At 43.0% G+C, this 17,347-nt stretch overlaps 1 protein-coding gene across 5 annotated transcripts in view; it reads left to right on the top strand.

The window, feature by feature from the left end:
• Window positions 1-17,347, top strand: part of ACACB (acetyl-CoA carboxylase beta) — a 131,701-nt gene that overhangs the window by 105,568 nt on the left and 8,786 nt on the right. For all 5 annotated transcript variants that reach the window (XM_049101704.1, XM_049101706.1, XM_049101707.1 and 2 more), the window contains 9 exons: window positions 4,124-4,246; window positions 4,350-4,619; window positions 6,162-6,259; window positions 7,471-7,591; window positions 11,901-12,011; window positions 12,888-13,031; window positions 13,649-13,769; window positions 15,284-15,380; window positions 17,098-17,194. In XM_049101704.1, coding sequence (XP_048957661.1) covers window positions 4,124-4,246; window positions 4,350-4,619; window positions 6,162-6,259; window positions 7,471-7,591; window positions 11,901-12,011; window positions 12,888-13,031; window positions 13,649-13,769; window positions 15,284-15,380; window positions 17,098-17,194 — 1,182 coding nt within the window. The remainder of the gene's footprint in view (window positions 1-4,123; window positions 4,247-4,349; window positions 4,620-6,161; window positions 6,260-7,470; window positions 7,592-11,900; window positions 12,012-12,887; window positions 13,032-13,648; window positions 13,770-15,283; window positions 15,381-17,097; window positions 17,195-17,347) is intronic.

Below are 17,347 nucleotides of genomic sequence, written 5' to 3'. Positions count from 1 at the left end.
GGGCAGAGACAGAACCTCAAGCAGACTTTGTGCTGAGTGCAGTGCCAGATGTGGGGCTCGATCTCACGACTCTGAGATCATGACCTGAGCCAAAATAAAGAGTTGGACACTTAACTGACTGACCCACCCAGGCACCCTTTCCTCTGGTCTTTTTAATGTTCATTTATTAAGTTCCTGCCACCTCCCAGGCACTATTCTAAGGGTAAGTAACCCATGAGGAAGAGGCAATCACTCATTGCCTTTGAGGAATTTTTAGTCTACTTTTAAAAAATAATGTCTTGTGTTTTTCTGATTAAAGTATACATTAGAAAATATAGAAAAATAGGAATCAGCATAAAATTCCACACTTATGTAATCTATTCACCATTGATGACTACAGTAACATTTTAGTGTTTCCTTGAAGTGTTGTTACTATGCCCTTTTTTTTTTTTTTAATGTAGTAGGGCCTTCCAAGGAGACTGAACAGGCTAGCATTGGTGCCATGGATATCTGTTTACATCCCTTCCATTGCCTTATAAATGATGTTCATGAACCCATGACCAAGGACCTTACCCTGTAGACAGGAAGGCGTCAGTTCCCTTCAGGCATAGGCTAATTCCCTTTGTATACAAATTGTTTAGAGAGTAGAAAAAAACAAGGGAAATGCTGCTTCACTCATTTTATCAGGTTATTACTAGCTTAATATGTATTAAGATTAGAATATTAGGAGAAGGAAAATTGGTTGTCTCATTTATGAACATGAACATGAACATAAAAGTCATAAATAAAATATTAGTAAATGAAATCCAGTAATGATTTTCTTTAAATTGGACTAAGATTTATCCTGTAGCAGCTTATATGATTTGGTATTAAGAAGTCTATTAAAGTACCTTACCATACTAATAGATTAAGAAAAAATTAAAATTTTTTAATGGATGCAAAAAAGTATTTGAGAAGATCATATCTGTTTATAGTAAAAACTTTTAGTAAACTAAGAATAGAAGGGAATTTATCTTGATAAAAGATATTAATCTAAAGTCAATAGTACCTAATGGTGAAATGTTAGAAAGACAGATACAGGACAGAGATATCCATTATTATCATATCTATTAACATTTTTTTTACTGAAGTTTCTGGCCAATGCAATAGGATAAGAAAAAGAAATAAGTGTAAAGACTGAAATGCAAGAGAAAAAAAGCAAAATGGTGTTTTTGCAGATGATATAAATGTCTATATAAGAAATTAAAAACTCTTTAGAACCAATGAAATAATAAATCAGGATTGCTAGATACAAGATCAGTATACAAAACTTAACTGCATTCTCATAGACCAGCAGTAATAGTAAAATGTAGTTGGAAAAAAGTAAGATAAGCTACAAGGTTACATGTGAATAAATAAAAAACATACAGAACCTTTATGGAGGAAATTTGAAAACCCTATTGAGACACTTTAAGCCTAAATAAATGGAGGGGTATATTATGCCCAATGGAGGGGTATATATTGCCCATTGATGGGAAAATTCAATATTGTAAAGATATTAGTTCTGTCCAAATTAATACATTCCATATAATTCCAAAAATTTGTTGTGAAACTTAAAAATTCATATGGAAAAGCAAAAGCTTATGAATAACAAAAACAATATTGAAAAAGAACAGTCAAAAAGACTCATTTTAGCCAATGTCATTACTTGTTTTAAAGTAGCAGTATTCCCTACATTGTATTGTTGTAAGAGAGCTAGATAAATAGACCTGTAGAACAGTATAGAGCCTAAAATCAGACCCACTCATAAACAGAGCCTTTATAGAATGCAAAGGTGGGATTATGAATTGCGAATAAACTTCACCAAACGGTGTGGTGGTTCCCTCTTATCCATGGCTTCACTTTCCATAGTTTTAGTTACCTGTGCCCATCTGCAATCTAGAAGCAGATGATCCTCCTCCTGATGTATGTTCAGAAGTTCAGTGTTAGCCTAATGCTGTGTCACAATGCCTACATCATGCCCTTCACTTTATCTCATCATGTAGGCATTTTGTCATTGCACATTATCACAGGAAGAAGGGTGAATTTATTATAGTTTGAGAGAAAGACCATGTTAACTTTTATTGTGGTGTATTGTTATAATTTTTCTTTTATTATTGTTATAAATGCTACTATGCCTAATTTATAAATTAAACTTTATCATAGTTATGTATGTATAGAAAAAAAACCCATAGTATGTATAGGGTTCTGTATTGTCAGAGGTTTCAGGCATCTACTGGATGTCTTGGTGCATATCTCCTGTAGGTAAAGGAGGACTTATATCATTGGAAAAAATAAATTTTGATTTCTGCCTTATCTAGTATACAGAAATAAGCTTCAAGAGGATTAAAGTCACTTGGAGTCAATTAAAAGCTTAACTGTATAGGAAAAGACCCATAAACTTGACTCTATTAAAATTTTGAAGATCTTTATGTAAATAAGGAAAGATGAGCCCCGGATAGGGAGAATCTGTATCAATGCCTATTACCAGAAAGGGATTACAACTAGATTATCTAAAGAGCACTAATAAATCAATTAGAAAAAAAAAAACAAAAAAAACACAAAGGTATAAAAAATATGGGCAGGAGTTATCAACAGCAGGAAATTAGCAAAAAAAGAAACTTACATGGTCAATAAACATATTCAAAGGTTCTCACCTTACAATAATCAGTGAAGTACAGGTCAATACCACAATACAATTTCATATCCAGCAGATGGATAAACATTAAAATATTTGACAAAACTAAGTATTGGCAAGTATATGGAGCAAAGCAGTTCTTACATCTTCTTACTTAGACTGTAAAGGGTTTTGAAAAATGAGAGAGCAATTTGATAATACTGAGTAAACTTGAAGCTTCACAAACCCTCTGACCCAGTGAGTCTGCTCCTAGGTACTCACCTGGTGAGACTCTCATCTGTTTATAAGAAGGAACCATCAGAATGTTCATTACAGGGGCATCTGGTGGCTCAGTTGGTTAAATACCTGACTTTAGCTCAGGTTATGATCTCAGGGTCCTGGGATGGAGCCCATCAGGCTCCCTGTTCAGCATGGAATCTGTCCAACTCTGCCCTCCCCCTGCTCTTTCTCTCTCTCTCTCAAATAAATAAATAAATAAATAAATTTTTTTAAAGTGCTCATTACAGCCTTATCATTAGTAGTGTAGTATTGGAAGCAGCTTAAATGTTCCTTGAAAGGGCAGCCTGGGTGGCTCAGCAGTTTAGCGCTGCCTTCGGCCCAGGGTGTGATCCTGGAGTCCTGGAATCGAGTCCCACATCGGGCTCCTTGCATGGAACCTGCTTCTCCCTCTGCCTGTGTCTGTGCCTCTCTCTCTCTCTCAATCTGTGTCTCTCATGAATAAATAAATAAAATCTTTTTAAAAAATGTTCCTTAAAAAGTGTTATGAATAAGTAAGCTGTGATCTGTTCATACGATGGAAACTGAATAGCAGAGAAAATGAACTAGAGTTAAATTTCTCAATATGTACAAATCTCTCAAACATACGGAGGAGCCAAAGGGGCAAGGTGTAGAAAGGTGTGTCCAGTGCGAGACCATTTATTTAAAGTTTAAGTTCTGTAGGAGCACCCGGCTGGCTCAATTGGAAGAACACACGACTGTTGGTCTCAGGGTTGTGGGTTCAAGCCCCATGTGAGGTGTAGAGACATAATTTAGACTTAATTTTTTTAAGATTTTATTTTTAAGTAATCTCTACACCCTACATTAGGGCTTGAACCCACAACCCTGAGATCAGGAGTTGCATGTTTTTCTGACTGAGCCAGCCAGGCACCCCCACATGTTTAAAATGTATGCATATATAATGAAAAATGTAAAAACATGCACAGGACTTGTAGACACTAAATTCAGGACAATGGTTTATCAGGCGTCGGGGAGGGAGGGGTACACCAGGGGCTTCAGTTGCATTTTTCTTATTCCTTTAAAAAATTCAAAAGCAACGATGGAGAAATTATGATTTGACAAAACCACACGATAAGTGCTTGGGTATTTATTATCCTGCATGTTTTTCTGTGTGCTTTGAATTGTTCATGATTTTAAAAAAGAAAGAAAGAACTAGAAAATGTGCCTCCCAAATGGGTACTTCAGGTTTTCTCTTTCTTTCCCCATCTCTAGGCTCTCTTTAAATTGTGGGGCACCCCGGACAAATACCCCAAAGACATCCTGACCTACACAGAGCTGGTGCTGGACCCTCAGGGTCAGCTAGTGGAGATGAACCGTCTCCCTGGAGGGAATGAGGTAAGAATGCTCCAGAGCCCCGACCCTGGCTGGAGTCACCCTTTCCAAAAATGTACCCCTGAAGACATAAATGGTTTTCCTTGTGCATCTGTCCTCTCGGCAGGTAGGCATGGTGGCCTTCAAAATGAGATTCAAGACCCCAGAGTATCCAGAAGGGCGGAACGTGATCGTCATCAGCAATGACATCACATTCCGCATTGGATCCTTTGGCATGGGAGAAGACCTCCTGTACTTGCGGGCGTCGGAGATGGCCCGGGCAGAGGGTATCCCCAAAATCTACCTTGCAGCCAACAGTGGGGCCTGTATTGGCCTTGCAGAGGAGATCAAGCACATATTCCAAGTGGCTTGGGTGGACCCAGGAGACCCCCACAAAGTACGTCTCGGAGCCAGCATGGTGGGGTGATGCGCCCCTGGGAGGGGACAGTGCCCACAAGAGGCTGGAAAGAATCTCAGTGCTCTTTGTATATCAAGCACAGATACCCGTACATAAAAGGCATACAGTATATCAGTCTTAAAAATTTCACGGGAGGGAGTGGCAGTTAGGGAAAAAATGTCTAAAAAGGTACCTTTTTAGGAGATTAATAATGAAGAGATTTTTTAATTTTTTTAAATTTTTATTGGAGTTCAATTTGCCAACATATAGCATAACACCCAGTGCTCATCCTGCCAATGCCCCCTCAGTGCCTATCACCCAGCCACCCCAACTCCTCACCCACTTCCCCTTCCACTACCCCTTGTTCATTTCCCAGAGTTAGGTGTCTCTCATGTTTTGTCACCCTCACTGATATTTTCACTCATTTTCTCCTTTCCCTTTATTTCCTTTCACTAATTTTTATATTCCCCAGATGAATGAGACCATATAATGTTTGTCCTTTTCTGATTAACTTATTTCATTCAGCACAATACCCTCCAGGTCCCTCCACGTCGAAGCAAATGGTGGGTATTTGTCGTTTCTAATGGCTGAGTAATATTCCATTGTATACATAGACCACATCTTCTTTATCCATTCATGAAGAGATGTTTATAAACACTGAGCATCCCCTGGATGCAGTATACACTGAGGATGCAAAGGTGAATAAGATGTGTTCCCGGCCTCAGAGAATTCTTAGAAATCATCTGGGAGATGCAGAGACACTGGCCACAATAAAATGTACAATGGGGGCACTTGGGTGGCTCAGTCCATTAAGCATCTGCCTTCGGCTCAGGTCATGATCCCAAGGTCCTGGGATCCAGTCCCACATCAGGCTCCCTGCTCAGCGGGGAGCCTGATTCTCCCTGAACCTCTGCCTGCTGCTCCCCCTGCCTGTGCTCTTTCTCTCTCAAATAAATGAATAAAATCTTTTAAAATATAAAAACACACAAGAGAAAAGCACACATTTTGTGATGTGAAAATGCAGAGGACAGTTATTATTTGCAACCAGAGCATGCATTCTCAAAGTAGTGATATTGTCCTGCCAAAGGGAGCAGAAATCATTCTTTTCATGTAAAAAGCATATATACATTTGTACACACACACACACACACGTATGTGCACATATACATATGCCTACATACACATATAAACTTTATAATAAAATTTCGTGGAAGGAGCTGGCAATAAGGGGGAAAAAGAACAGATGCCTTAGGGAAACGGGGGTGAAAAGGTGATTCGGGAACTGATTTAGAGCAGGAAAAACAGGAGGTTGTGGGTAAGGATAAGTGGAAAGAAAGTGCTTGGCACTAATCAGACCTTCAGTTTATAGCTATTATTAATATGGGATTAACGTCAGACACGTTAACTGTGCTGTTAACACATTGTTAACTTGTTATTAACATCCGCCCCTACAGTGTTAACAGTTTTTAAAAAAACAGTGGCTGTCTAATGCAGGGAACTGGATTCATAACCTCACTGGAGTATGTATATATATTTTTTAAGGGATTTAAATACTTGTACCTGACCCCCAAAGACTACACCACAATCAGCTCCCTGAACTCTGTCCATTGTAAACACATCGAGGAAGATGGAGAATCCAGGTAAGTAGTTTATCTGATAGCTCCTTCATTTGGCCTGTGGTCCATTTCAGCTACTAATGGAAGTCCTTGTCTTTGCCTCGGGGCTCATGGGTGATACTTTCAAATGTGATGGTGATGTTTGTACAGTGGGACCCTGAGCCTTCCAGACACTGATGACTAGGACACCTGAGGCTTTCTTCAGGGTGAGCCCATCCTTGCCACCCCTAAATGAGTCGTGGCTTTCACAAACATAGTACCACACACAGGAAGAATTAGACTGGATTCTCATGACGTCCCTGGAACAGCAGGCTCACATTTATGATCAAGTTAGCGAAGCTGACACAGCAGTGATTTGGCAAGCTGCTAGGTGTGGGCAGGGCGAGGATCTGCTCTGTGAGGAGGTCCAAAGCTACCAGCTCTCTTTTCTAGGGAATGTTGTGGGTTTTTTTTTTTTTTTTAAGTTGACAAAATCAGAATTTCCCAGGCTAGGTTTTCTGGGATATTAGTTGGTGATATGTTGGGGTGGTGGGGGTGGTGGTGAAAAACCGTTTCCATAGTCAAGTAAGTTGAGAAACTCTGGGTTTAAAATGGAATCTAGGGGATCCCTGGGTGGCTCAGCAGTTTAGTGCCTGCCTTCGACCCAGGGCAGGATCCTGGAGTCCCAGGATCGAGTCCCACATCAGGCTCCCTGCATGGAGCCTGCTTCTCCCTCTGCGTGTATCTCTGCCTCTCTCTCTCTGTGTCTCTCATGAATAAATAAATAAAATCTTAAAAAAATAAAATGGGATCTAACAAACATCTTTACTGCAGACCTTGTCAGAACATTTAATGGGGGTTAGGCTGCACAGTGTCTCACACTTCTCTGGCCATTGAACCTCAACTGATTGATTGTGAATTAAGCAGCTTTCCCCATCTCTCTGTAGACCAAACTCTATTCTAGATTGTTTATGGAGGCATGTAGGGTAGGGGTGACATTTTATTAGGACAGCCTCCAAATAGGCAGACATTTTTGGTTGGAAGGGTGATTATTGATGCTGCACTTGCCCTTCTAGAAACTTCAGGTCCAATTGTGAGGGTCTTAGACCCCTGCTTTCATTTCACCTCTGGCTGCTTTATCACCTCCTATTCCCTCACCTTGCTTGTCCCTCCTGCCCTGGGTCCTGAGGAAGTGCATCAGCCTTGAATTTTTCTGGGCTAGAGCTCAATCTTGAACCTGTTTTTGGTTCCTGAAGGTATGTCATCACGGATATCATCGGGAAGGACAGTGGTGTGGGCGTGGAGAATCTCAGGGGCTCTGGTATGATTGCGGGGGAGTCCTCCCTGGCTTACGAAGAAATTGTCACCATCAGCTTGGTGAGTCTCCTATTTTCTCTCCTTTTCCTTTTCAATTTTCTCTTATAAAATCTTAAAAACTGTCACAGAAGTAAAGAGCCTCATGTGGTCATCATGCAGCTCCAGTGATTACCAACATGTAGCCATTCCTGTGTCTTCAATCCCTCTGCTCTCCTATCTGGGGGTATATATTTTTTAAAGATGTATTTATTTATTTGAGAGAGAGAGAGAGTAAGCAGTGGGGTAGTAGGGGCAGAGGGAGAAGGAGAGAGAAACTCAAGCAGACTCTGCGCTAAGCACCAAGCCAGATGTGGGGGTTGATCTCATGACTGTGAGATCATGACCTGTGCCAGAACTAAGAGTCAGAAACTTAACTGGCTGCACCACCCAAGCACCCCTATTTGGAGATATTTTAAAGCAAGGCCTCTATCCTGTCTTACCATCTGTGGATGCCCCAGTGTGGATCTTTACTAGATAAAGACTCCCACACGCACTACTTTTTTACTGAATCATAATGCTATTATTAACACCCATCAACATCAATGGCAATGCTTCAATATCCTTGAAACCTGGTTTACAGTTTTAACAACTATCTGGAAATATATCTTTTTATAGTTGATGTGTTTGAGTCATGGTCAAATCTCTTCTTATTTAAAAGGTATAAATATTTACATTAATAACGAAGCAGCAGAAAAAGAAATCAAGGAATGGATCCCAATTGCAATTGTAACCAAAACAATAAGATAACTAGGAATAAACTTAACTAAAGAGATTAAAGATCTATACTCTGAAAACTATACAATGCTTATGAAAGAAATTAAAGAGGACACAAAGAAATGAAAAAGCATTCCATGCTTATGGATTGGAAGAACAAACATTGTTAAAATGTCTATACTACTCAAAGCAATCTACATAGTTAATGCAATCCCTATCAAAGTACCACCAGCATTTTTCACGGAACTAGAACAAACAATCCCAAAATCTGTATGGAACCACAAAAGACCACTGAATAGCCAAGGCAATTCTGAAAAAAAAAAAAAATTGGAGGCATTATGATTCCAGATTTCAAGCTATATTATAAAGCTGTAGTTGTCAAGACAGCATGGTAGTGGCACAAAAACAGGCACAGTGATCAGTGGAACAGAAGAGAGAACCCAGAAATGAACCCACAACTGTATGGTCAACTAATCTTTGACAAAGCAGGAAAGAATATCCAATGGAAAAAAGACTATCTCTTGAACAAATGGTATTGGGAAAACTAGACAGCAACATGCAGAAGAATGAAACTAGACCACTTCCTTATACTGTACACAAAAATAAATTCAAAATGGATGAAAGACCTAATGTGAGACAGGAATCCATCAAAATCCTAGAGGGGAACACAGTAGCAGCCTCTTTGACATTGGCCGTAGCAACTTTTTACTAGACATGTCACCAGCGGCAATGGACACAAAAGGAAAAATGAGCTATTGGGACTTAATCAAGATAAAAAGCTTCTGCGGGCAGCCCCAGTGGCGCAGCGGTTTAGCGCCGCCTGCAGCCCGGGGTGTGATCCTGGAGACCCGGGATCGAGTCCCACGTCGGGCTCCCTGCATGGAGCCTGCTTCTCTCTCTGCCTGTGTCTCTGCCTCTCTTTCGCTCTCTCTGAATAAATAAATAAATAAATCTTTAAAAAAAAAAAAAAAAAGCTTCTGCAAAAGGAAGAAAACAATCAACAAAACTAAAAGGCAGCCTATAGAATGGGAGAAGATATTTGCAAATGATGTTATCTGGTAAAGGGTATCCAAAATCTATAAAGAACTTATCAAATTCAATACCCAAAGAAAACAAATAATCCAGATAAGAAATGGGCAGAAGGGATCCCTGGGTGGCGCAGCGGTTTGGCGCCTGCCTTTGGCCCAGGGCGCGATCCTGGAGACCCGGGATCGAATCCCACGTCGGGCTCCCGGTGCATGGAGCCTGCTTCTCCTTCTGCCTATGTCTCTGCCTCTCTCTCTCTCTCTCTCTGTGTGACTATCATAAATAAATAAAAATTAAAAAAATTAAAAAAAAAAAAGAAATGGGCAGAAGACACGAATAGACAATTTTCCAAAGAAGACATCAAGATCGCCAACAGACATAAGAAAAGATCCTCAATATCACTTACCATTAGGGAAATGCATATGCATTTTTGATAACAAAACTATAATGAGATATCACCTCACACTTGTCAGAATGTCTAAAATTAACAACACAAGAAACAACAGGTGTTGGTGAGGATGTGGAGAAAGGGAAACCCTTTTGCATTGTTGGTGGAAATGCAAACTGGTGCAGCCACTCTTGAGAACAGTATGGAGGTTCCTCAAAAAGTTATAAGTAGGGGATCCCTGGGTGGCTCAGCGGTTTAGCGCCTGCCTTTGGCCCAGGGCGCCATCCTGGAGTCCCAGGATTGAGTCCCACGTCGGGCTCCTGGCACGGAGCCTGCCTCTCTCTCTCTATGTCTATCATAAATAAATAAATAAGTCTATAAAAAAAAAGTTATAAGTAGAACTACCCTATGATCCAGCAATCGCACTATTGGGTATTTACTCAAAGGTACAAAAAATACATATTTGAAGGGGCACATGCACCCTGATGTGTATAGCAGCATTATCAACAATAGCCAAACTATGGAAAGAGCCCAGATGTCCATCAACTGATGAATGGATAAAGAAGATTGGTATATTTATCAGTAGAATATTACTCAGCCAACAAAAAGAATGAAATCATGCCATTTGGAATGATGTGGATGGAGCTAGAGTATATTATGCTAAGTAAAATAAGTCAGAGACAAATACCTTATGATCTCATTCGTGTCATTTAAGAAAGAAAACAGATGAACATATGGGAAGGGGAAAAGAAAAAAAGGAGAGAGGGAAACAAACCATAAGAGGCTCTTAATGATAGAGAACAAACAGGGTTGATGGAGGGAGGTGGGCGGGGATGGGCTACATGGGTGATGATTATGAAGGAGGGTACATTTATGTTGAGCACTGGGCGTTGTATGTAAGTAATGAATCACTGAACTCTACGTCAGAAACCAATATTGCACTGTATGTTAACTAACTAGAATTTAAATTTTTTAAAAAAGGTGCTGATTTAGGAGCATTTTTATCTGATTTTAATTGGTACTAAAGGAATATCTCCCCACTCCCTTCCTTGGCCTTTTCAGAAATATTTGCTGTTTCTAGTAGTACTACTACCCTTTCATGGTAGACTGTCATTTGAGACTTTATCTTTACATTCAGTGTTGGATTTTCAGTTTCCGAGGTGGAAAATGCTGGCCATGGTTGTCTTCCTTAGGCTTGTTTTCTAGATATCATTTATATAAATTTCATAATAAAAAATAAACCTTTAGGTATATCTTTCTTTTTATATGTTATATACATATTTTTATATATTCCAAAAACATTTTTATTTTAATATCTATAAACATACATACCTTTTTATATATTCTAAATGTTTTTTATATATTATATAAAATGTTTTTATATATTCTAAAATGTTTTATTTGAATCATATATAATTATATAGGTATCATATATAACTATATGTATCATATATATATAATTTTGAAATAGTGTACCACTCACCAGAAGTTACAGGAGAGTAGAGAGAGGTCCTCAGCCCCCTCACTCAGCTTCCCCCATGACAGTATCCTATGTAACCATGGTACATTATCAAAACCAGGACATTGACATTGTGGCACAGTGCCTTGACCTTGGTATAGACCTTACTCAGATTTCACCAGTCTTGCACTGGCTCCTAGACATCCTCTGGTTGTGTGAGAGGCTACCATGGCTCAGAAGAGCAACATATAAGAACCATGCCTTGGGGGTGCCTAGGGCTAAGCATCTGTCTTTGGCTCAGGTCTTGATCTCAGGGTCCTGGAATCAAGTCCCACGTGGGGCTCCTTACTCAGTGGGGTGTCTGCTTCTCCTTTTCCCTCTACTTTCTGCTCCCCCTGCTTATGCTCACTCTCTCTCTCTCTCGAATGAATGAATGAATGAATAAGTAAATAAATCCTTAAAAAAAAAAAAAAACAGCTATGCGTTGGATGAAGCAAGAACCAGAACATTCCATGTCTGTCTGTCCTCAGAACACTCTTCTTAGTTAACCGCGTTCTTTCTGGAAGCCATGGTCAGGTAAGATCAAAGAACTGGCTTGTCCTTGTCCTGTTTGGTCACCAGTCAAGTTGCCAGCAGCCAAGCTATAGTTTCCATGTGTGCCCAGTGGGTTCCTGGCCTGTCCCCTGCTGTGGGGAGCGTGGCACGCCTGCTTCATGAATTCAGAAGGTCTCCTTTCTCCACAGGTGACCTGCCGAGCTGTGGGGATTGGGGCCTACTTGGTGAGGCTGGGCCAGCGAGTGATCCAGGTGGAAAATTCTCACATCATCCTGACAGGAGCAACTGCTCTCAACAAGGTGACCAAGGACCACCCTAGGTAGGGTGGCAGGGTTGGGGGTGGGGGAGTTGAGGGGCGGAGGATCATGGGCTCATTTTAACATCTCACTGTCCCCTGATGGGGGATTTTTCTCAGCATGAAACCAGTATCATTCCTACTGGCGTAGGAACTGGTTTTTTTTTCCAATTTGCACTTATCTGGGTTTCTTATGGGCCAAAAACATTTTTTAAAAAATAGGCTTTTGTGGTAGCACTCTCTTGTATACAGACATTTAAATTTTTTAATAATGATTAACTTGGCATTACATATTGCAGAAAACTGGAAAGAGACCCTCTCAAAAGTAATTTTGCTCCTACTAAAATTTTGATGTATTTCTTTCTCATATTCTGACTCCTGGTGAATGTAGAGTTTGGTATTCTACTGTTTTCACCATGTTAAAACATATCCCGCATGACTATAAAGCCTCTATAATACAATGTCTGATAAAATCCCAGTGAAATTCTCAAAGTCTGGTCCCTGAACCAGCAGCATCCCAGGAACTTGTTAGGAATGCAGATTCTCAGGCCTCGTTGCCAACCTGCCAACTCCGAAACACTAGGCAGGTTTTCGTTTTTTTGAGAAGACCAAAGTAATCGGTAGGATCGCTGGTTCTCAGAACTGGGCTTCATATTGGAATTACCTAGAAGTTTAAGGAAAAAGTACAGCTGCTGCGTCCCAGCCCCAAAGATTCTGCTGTAATTGATCTGGGTGCAGCCTGGGCAGCGGGATTTTTTAAAGCTCCCAGGTAATTGTAGTGTGTAGCCCTGGTGGAGGACCACCGAGGAAGATGATTTCCAAACAGATGGAAGGGGCCTGAGCGCGGGGAGCCCTTGCTGACGGCGCCGTGTCAAAGCAGGTCCTGGGCAGAGAGGTTTACACCTCCAACAACCAGCTGGGCGGCGTGCAGATCATGCATTACAATGGTGTCTCCCACATCACCGTGCCAGATGACTTCGAGGGCGTTTATACCATCCTGGACTGGCTGTCCTACATGCCGAAGGTGCAGTATATCCCCCTCTGCAGCGTTGGGTCTGGAAGACTGTTACCAGGTTCAGTTGCTGGGTAACATGGCCGTTTGGGAAACAGGGAGTGCCTCACTGTAGCTGGGGTCGATTTTCCTTTACTCCTCCCTCCTTCCCTCTTGGACACCCAGCCCTGTACTGGCTGTTCTTTGCTTTTTTTTTTTTTTTTTTTAATGCCATTATAAGGAATGCTGATCCTTTGGAAAGGGGTGTCATTGCCTCTCATCAAAAGAGGTAACACTGAACAGTAGAGAATCTTGGAGCTTTGCAGACAGGCTGGATTTGATTCCTGGCTCCCTCCTTGCTAGCAGTGAGACCTTGGGACATTCTCTTAATCTTTCTGAGCCTCAGTTTCCTCATCTGTGAATTGGGAATCACAAGAGCCTCTACCCCAGGGTGTTTCCATGGTGATTCAGTGCAATGATGAGAACCGGCTGTCTCGGCAGGTCCTCACCAAATGCTACTTATACTGGTGAGGACTGGCTAGTTAGGCTGGGCTCTGCTACGTAACCAGGCATAATCATGGTCAGAGGAGAGACACAGATAGCAGGCATCACCGACAAGCACCGGAGACTGGGTTGGTTTCCTTTTCTAGGATAATCACAGCCCAGTCCCCATCATCACGCCCACGGACCCCATTGACAGAGAAGTTGGATTCTTCCCAACCAAGACTCCCTATGACCCCCGGTGGCTGCTTGCAGGAAGGCCTCACCCAAGTAAGTTCTAAAGTGCTTTGCTTGAATCTTGGCTCTTGGGTTTCTTTTCTGCATCTGGGATGAAGGAACACTCGGGGTGGAAGTACTGATCCTTGGTCGTGGATCCCAGAGGAGTACACCTGAGATCAGATGTGGTGAGAGTGGAGGAATTGGGATTTTTTTTTCCTCTGTGCTTTTCTTGAGCCGCTAACCAAGAAGGGGTGGAGACAGCCTCCGATTTCTGGGGCCTGGTAGATGGAGGGGAAGTGCAACAGGAGGCATGGCCTGTCTCCCCACACTGCCCCATGGTTAGAGGTGAAAAATGCAGACCTCAGAGCCTCCGACTCCCCCTCTCTCCCTCTTTTTGCCTCTATTTGGCTAACCCTTGCTAAAGTAGCCCTCCGTGGGTTTACCCAGGACAGTTGACCTGGCCTCTTCTACATGCTCACACACATAGAGATGTGCACACTCACATGTGCATACACGTTCTCTCTGTCCCTCTCTCTGAGAGGGGCTGGCTTGTCTCTGGGCAGTATACAGTTACATTCTGGGCAGCCAGGACAGCACAGGAAAGCTGAGCTACCCCCATGACCATAATCCCCAGTCTAGAATTTCAGATGCTGCCACCTTTAGAGAACGGCCTGTCCAGCCAATCCAGCTGTGAGGTGCGGAATAGGGGATCCCCTACAGGATGGTGCTGGGGCGGGGTGGGGCAGGGCTGTGGCCCAGGAAGGCCCGTGGCTGGCTTGCCACTCTTAGGTTTCTCTTGGGCTTCCTTGCCTGTGAGCACTGAGGGGCCTGGCTTCATCTTGATTATCAAATATCCAACTGGTTTCTGACCATTGTCTCCATCTAGGACGTAGGTTGCTTTGCGTTGAGGCACGCAGCTTCCCTCCCTGGCAGCTTACAACCCTCATGTCGCCTGGCTTCTTTCTCCTTGTGTAGACCACGTGATGGACACGTGGTGTGCATTCCTGTCACTGCTTCCTCTCCTGGGATGGCTGCAGCTGACGTCATCACATCCTCCCTCCTCCACTCCCCTCCTCTTTTCAGTCTCTTCCCTGTCTCTGTCTCAAGTCTCTGTCTCTCTCCCTGTTTTGGAAATTGAAGATGTCCCCAGCCCAGTTAAGTGTGAGGCTGCAGCCGGCACATTGAAGATGAGGCTTCCGAGGCAGGTGGTCTCTTCCCCAAATCCCACCTTTTGAAGGTGTCCTGTCAACTCTCTTTGCCTCCTGGGCTGATCCTTGAGATTAGGATCTTCATGTGCTTGGCATTGACGGGAGCTGATATAGTTAGATGTTCCAAGTGAGCTGATTCCTGACTTGGCATATTTTCTGCAGCCAGGTTTTTTTGTTTTTTTAGTTTTTTAATATTGTGTTTTGTTTTTTAATGGGATTGGGTTCTGTATGGTTTTTAGGAGAAACAGATGTTTGGGCTGTCAAAGGCCAGTTTATCTGTCCCACCAGGCAGACCCTGGGGATCCTCATCAACCCAATCCAACCCTTTGGCCTGGGCCTCTGTCCTCTTCTCCACAGCTCTGAAGGGATCCTGGCAGAGTGGATTCTTTGACTATGGCAGTTTCAAGGAAATCATGGCACCTTGGGCCCAGACTGTGGTGACAGGACGAGCAAGGTAATTTTGAGGATGGGGCGGGCTGCACTCACCTGGCCTCCCCCAGCTTTGGGACTTCCAGACACTAGGCCATGAGTCCTTTTCTCTCAGATGACCCCCAAGAGCACTTTCCTTTTGACCTCAGGATTTTCTGATACAAAAAATCTGGGGAATAGTTTTCTGGATGATGACTTTCTTCATAAAGTCTAGATCTTTCTGTGGCCTTAGTAGGCATCTCAGCCAACTTATTCTTGGGAGTCAGCACCCTCGCTCCTAGTGTCTAGCCCTGAGGCAGGGCTCCCTAGCCAAGGGGACCATGGGCCCCCTTTGGGAATCAGAAGATAGCTCTTGGTGCTCCCACCAGCTAACTGCACAGACACTCCAAACTATGAATTCCATTTCAGGAGGACCATGGTCAGGAACCCCCTTGTCTACACAGCTGGTGGATGGCTTAAATGCTTGGATGCTTCCAGAGCTGAGCAGCTCACTCATCAGTGGTGTAGTCCTCATTTTTTAGACATGTCCCACTCCCTGTAAGATCCTTCCCTATGTGGAGCCCAAAACAGTGTCCTTATAATTTACCATTCAGATTCCTGGTATGATGTAGTTGCTACACGTTCTGGCTCTGGAATTAGATCTGAGGTCAAGCCCAGCCCTGTCACTCACCTTCTTTGACCCTTTGCATCTTCATCTGCAAGATGGGGATGATAATCCTACCCCCCGAGGACTGTTTGTGATGATGTATGTTAAGCACTTACAATATCATGAATGCGGGGGCCTGAGTGGCTCGGTCGGGGAAGCATCCAGCTCTTGATCTCAGGGTTGTGAGTTTGAGTTCTGTGTTAGGCTCCATGCCAGGCATAGAACCTATTTTAAAAAAATCATTAAAAAAAAAATCATAAGTGGTAGTGGTTGCTAGTACTCTCTTTGTGGTTGCTATTATTTCTCTCCTGGGCAATAAATAAGTATTAAAATACTAAGCCTAGAATTAACAGCTACTCCTCTGTGTTTTATTTTAAAACATTTTTTTAAAACCTAAAACGAGATCTGCTCCCCCTTCCATGTGGAAGTTCTTCATTTACTTAAAGGCTTTCCTTCCTCCTGCCTCATAGGGTCATTGAGAGCGTAAACAAGAGTAACCCAGGGATGCACCCGGCAGAGGGCCACTGGTAGCAAGTGGTGACAGTCCCTGATGTCATGGAATCCCCTGAATGGAAGCTCTTTCCAGCTCAATATCCCTTTCCAAACATGCCTTGGTGCCTACACCTCCCCCGTCCCACATGGTAGCCGCTGGCCAAGTATGGTCATTAAAACATAAAATGAATTGAAAGAGGAAAACAGATCCTCTTCCTCTGTTGCCACAATTCAAGTGCTCAGCATCACAGAAAGTTCTAGTGGACAGCGCTGCTCCAGTCCCTGCCCTGGCCTGACCATCCCCATCACCATAGCGGCCGTTGTCCCAAGAAGGGCACCAATAGCAGCGCTCTAGCCCGCCAGTTCATGAGGCAGCTCTTACTGCTTTGCTAAGAGCAGCTTCTTTGCCTTCCAATGAAATAACCTGTCAGAGTAAAAACCGTGGTCTCCTCCACATGCCCCCATCCCCGCCATGAGTGCCCATGTATCCAGGATGCCCACAGAGTGTCAGCTTGGGCTGGGTGGACTCATCTACCTCTGAATCCATGGGGGGGGGGTGTCACCTGGCTTATCCAGGCTGGCTTACTCATGCTGGGCCTTGCAGGCTAGGGGGGATCCCTGTTGGAGTGATCGCCGTGGAGACGCGGACCGTGGAGGTGGTGGTGCCTGCGGACCCTGCCAATCTGGATTCAGAGGCGAAGGTGAGGGGGCTGGGAATTTGGGACTGCTGTGGCTTAGCCAATAAGAGTGGGTCCTGGGTGGTCACATGCCAGAGCCTTGGGGAGCCCTGGGACCTGAGGGTGCATTTCTCCAGCACCGTTTCTGTGGGATGCATAAATGTCCCACCCTATCTT

This window comes from Canis lupus, chromosome 26, assembly GCF_003254725.2.
Source record: "Canis lupus dingo isolate Sandy chromosome 26, ASM325472v2, whole genome shotgun sequence".
NCBI classification, from domain to species: Eukaryota; Metazoa; Chordata; class Mammalia; order Carnivora; family Canidae; genus Canis; species Canis lupus.
The sequence above is the reverse complement of the archived record's forward strand: the minus strand, read 5'-3'. Positions and strand labels throughout refer to the sequence as shown.